This window comes from Camelina sativa, chromosome 5 (assembly GCF_000633955.1).
Source record: "Camelina sativa cultivar DH55 chromosome 5, Cs, whole genome shotgun sequence".
In the NCBI taxonomy this organism is placed as follows: domain Eukaryota; kingdom Viridiplantae; phylum Streptophyta; class Magnoliopsida; order Brassicales; family Brassicaceae; genus Camelina; species Camelina sativa.
This window is the reverse complement of record NC_025689.1, coordinates 23,977,319-23,981,267: the sequence shown is the minus strand read 5'-3', so window position 1 is coordinate 23,981,267 and position 3,949 is coordinate 23,977,319. Positions and strand designations below refer to the sequence as shown.

The 3,949-nt window shown below is 37.9% G+C and overlaps 1 protein-coding gene across 1 annotated transcript; it reads right to left on the bottom strand.

Moving 5' to 3' along the window:
- On the bottom strand, positions 374-2,651 carry LOC109132905. Its single transcript, XM_019245369.1, has 8 exons — positions 2,640-2,651; positions 2,402-2,560; positions 1,888-2,146; positions 1,645-1,716; positions 1,167-1,339; positions 943-1,019; positions 710-873; positions 374-531 (listed from the first exon to the last, which is right to left on the bottom strand). The coding sequence occupies exons 1-8, from the start codon at positions 2,649-2,651 to the stop codon at positions 374-376; spliced, it is 1,074 nt and encodes a 357-aa protein (XP_019100914.1).

Genomic DNA, 3,949 nt, shown 5'->3' with positions numbered 1-3,949 from the left:
TTCGTGTAGTGAGTAATGGATCCACAACAAGTAGAAACCTTTCTTAGTGACATCTCTGATACACCCTGATATGACCTCAAGCATTTGAGGGTACCCTACTAGAACAAGACAAGAAGAGTTTGCTAAATTGCACATAGAACTTAATAAACCGGTAAGTAGGAGATAAACCAAACCAAAACCATAACAAAACAGATGTATGAGAAGGAAAAAAAAAAAAAAAATACTACAATAAGGTCATTGATAAACGCATAATTCAAAGAGACTAGTCATACATGTATGGCAGATAATTAGATTATCCTAAACATAGATAGAGCGTTAACTTCACATTCAATCTCTACGCATAAAACAGATTAGAGGTAGCTAAACAGATACCCTAAAAAAGGGGGTTGTTTTTTATGGCGTTAACAATTTCACATTCCATCTCTACATTCAAAGTATCTTCATGGTCCAAGTAACCCTCCTGAATTTTAGCTAAAGGCATGGACTGTGTAAGACCCCTCCCTTTGTTCGAGGTCATGACCCAACTTTGAACTACAAAGCAAGCAAAGTGTGTAAATCACGTTAGTTATAAACTTAAAACCACTAGGTTATAGTCAAAGTATAGTAGGACATCTGACATAACAAGCTAAAAACACCTAATGAAATGTCATCAGCATCTATTTTATCCCATGCATTAGCACCGACACTAAGCAATATTTTTTTAACTTACGCCATCCTGATAGGTGATTGGATCCACGCGGGTCTAGAATCTGCAGCCGTGCTCGCACCATAATCAGCTCACCCTTCGATAAGTTTTCCCCTTCAGCTAAATGCACATAGCTGGATAATTCGCCCTCTGCTCTAGAGTCTCCCTTTGGATACACGGTTAGAGTCCTGTTAAACATTATTTGTCCACTTGTTAGAAAGAGTTATCAGAAAAATAAAGAAGAAACATTCATAGACTCACCACTTTTTTCTCCCATTTGGAAGGTTTTTGAGACGTAATCACTCTGTTTTAGAAGAGAGAAATCCCTAACACTCTAAGAGAATTTGTGAAAAGGGAGGTTTTCAGCAGCAGCGACAGGTGATGGAGCAATCTTCACATGAGCACCAAACTCATGTTCTTCTCCCTCCAAGATGAATCCATTGGCAGNATCACTCTGTTTCAGAAGAGAGAAATCCCTAACACTCCAAGAGAATTTGTGAAAAGGGAGGTTTTCAGCAGCAGCGACAGGTGATGGAGCAATCTTCACATGAGCACCAAACTCATGTTCTTCTCCCTCCAAGATGAATCCATTGGCAGGGTCACTGAAAGCCTCAATTGGAAGAACTTGAGTGCTCCATGTGACTCCCTTGGCTCCTGCAAATACCTGCTCAACACACCAACAGAAAACGAGAGGTTTGGACGGGTATGGAGCAAGTACCGAAGACACCCAATATTCCTCCTGTAAGTTTCTCCGTTTATACAACTCTCATGTGGTGCTTTTGACAACTCTAAACCAAACTCCATTGGTATAAGAACTGAATTGCATTCACTGATACCCGCTTCCTCCAAGATCTTCTTAGCATATTTTTCTTGTGTCAATCTGATCCCATCCTTTTCTTTCAGAACCTCAATACCAAGATAATAAGTAAGCTTTCCTCAATCACTCATTTCAAACTTACTTGACAAATCCTTCTTGAACTCAAGTATCAGCTGCAAACTCGAACCAGTTATGAGAAGATCATCCACATAAACTGCAACAAGAAGAAGTTGCCCCTACACAATTTTCTTGTATAACGAGGGTTCTTTGGCGCACTTCTCAAAGTCAAGCTCTAACAGTATTTGATTTAGCTTAGTGTTCCAAGACCGAGGCGCCTGCTTCAAACCATAAAGAGCCTTATGTAATTTGTAGACCTTTCATTTACATCCATCGGTTATGAACCCTTCAGGTTGAGTAATAAAGACATCCTCCCTTAATTCTCCATGTAGAAATGCAGTCTTCACGTCCAAGTGATGCACTTCCCATCCATTCGAAGCTGACAAAGCAATGAGGAACCGTATAGTTTCGATATGTGCCACAGGAGCAAATACTTCGTCAAAATCTACACCATGCCTTTGCACATAACTCTTTGCCACTAGCCTTGCCTTGAATTTGTTGATGCTATTGTCAGAGTTTCGTTTGACCTTGAAAACCCATTTTAGACCAAATGGTTTACTTCCCAGAGGAGGATCTACTAGACTCCATGTTCTGTTCTTAGTAATGGACTTGATTTCCTCTTCACACACGTCTCTCCACACCTTTGATTTGGTTGCTTCTTTGAATGTTACATGTTCCTCATTAAGTATTAATAAGAGATGTTCTCCCTCGATCTCTGCAAGTAACACATAATCCTTTAAGTATCATGGTTTTGCAGTTAGTCTCTCGGACCTTCTTAATACTTGTATCGGTTGAGATTGTTCTGTTTCTTGTAACCCTTCTGGATTATCTGATTCATCTTCGATCTCATCATCATCACTATCTCCTCTGTTTTCCTCTACAGATTCGGTGAATGAACTCTCTGTGACTCCATTGTTTCCAAAGACACCAATGCCAATACACTACAAGAGATATGTACATTGTTAGCGCAGAAAAACTGCTATGGTAGGTATTTCACAGCGAAATCGCAAATGCTGTGACATCGGCAGCCATCGTAGGTATCACCCATACGATAGCGTTGTTTGCGTATGCTATGATTGGCAAAGATATTATAGCAATATTTTGATGCTATTATTTGTTATTATATAACACATAGATTTTTGTTATCGTAGGTCCTTATACAATAGCAATTATCTTTTGCTTTGAAATATATTGGTGCAGCATGACTTCAATGCTATAATATATTCTTATACAATAGCTTTTGAGAATTGTTATATATAATATACTTATAGCATTTTTATTAGCTGCAGTATAATGTTTGATAACAAATTATCAGAGCTATGATATATGAATTGAATTGTTTTTTTGTGTCCTATTATATTTTTTTCCAGAAAACTATAAACCTGTTTAAATCTATAAACCAATTAACAGAACAAGTAGAGATTTAAATCATTAAACATAAACCTGTCTCCAATTCAACATTCAGAACAGAAGTCAACAAAGTCATTCAACATAGGTTGTAAAGTCTGAATCCAAAATACATAACATTAGGCATATATATAAGTTGATTAATTAGCTTAGTCTTAACTAATTAAAACTAGCTAACTTGGACCAAAGTTTCTTCATTCCCTGCAACAAGCAACAATGTATTATATCAGTTATTTATATCACTAGCAGTATGTCATATGTTAAACGAAAACACACACATAACACATATTACTTACCCTGGTTTATAAACTCAAAAGATGACCAACTTATCCATCGGCCAAGCAATAGATGAACCGAGTGCATCTCTCATGTACTCGATTTCATCTGATGTCCTCCAGACTGCTGCATCATCTATCTTTACTACATCAACCCATACTCTAGCTGCATTTTCCCCCAAGCGAACAAAGTGTACTTTAAGATTTGGGTCGATTGAATGCACTCGTCCTTCAGCAACAACCTGCTTCTTTCCACTAATATCCAGTAACTTGCACTTCTGATTTTCCTTGACAGCTCCATTTTTACGCTGCCATGTTAACAATATTAACCAGTTTACAACAGATAGAATAATAACTAGAATGCTTTTCTAAAATGATGTATCAAGAATATTTACCAGAGATCTTCAAAGAGGGGCTTGTGTAGCAAGTTGCGTTTTTCTTACAGGAGATTTTGGACCTGTTGGTGGAGACTTATCAGTAGAATGTTTTGAACCTTTTCCTGAAGTTTTCTCACTACTTTCAGACATTTGGAGAGAAGATTTGTGACTTGATGCATCTGGTGCAGATTGAATGACAACTTTGTTGGCAGGCCATGCTACAAAAGATTTGACACAGTCCTCAAGGTATGCCACATCCACCGTAGGCCTC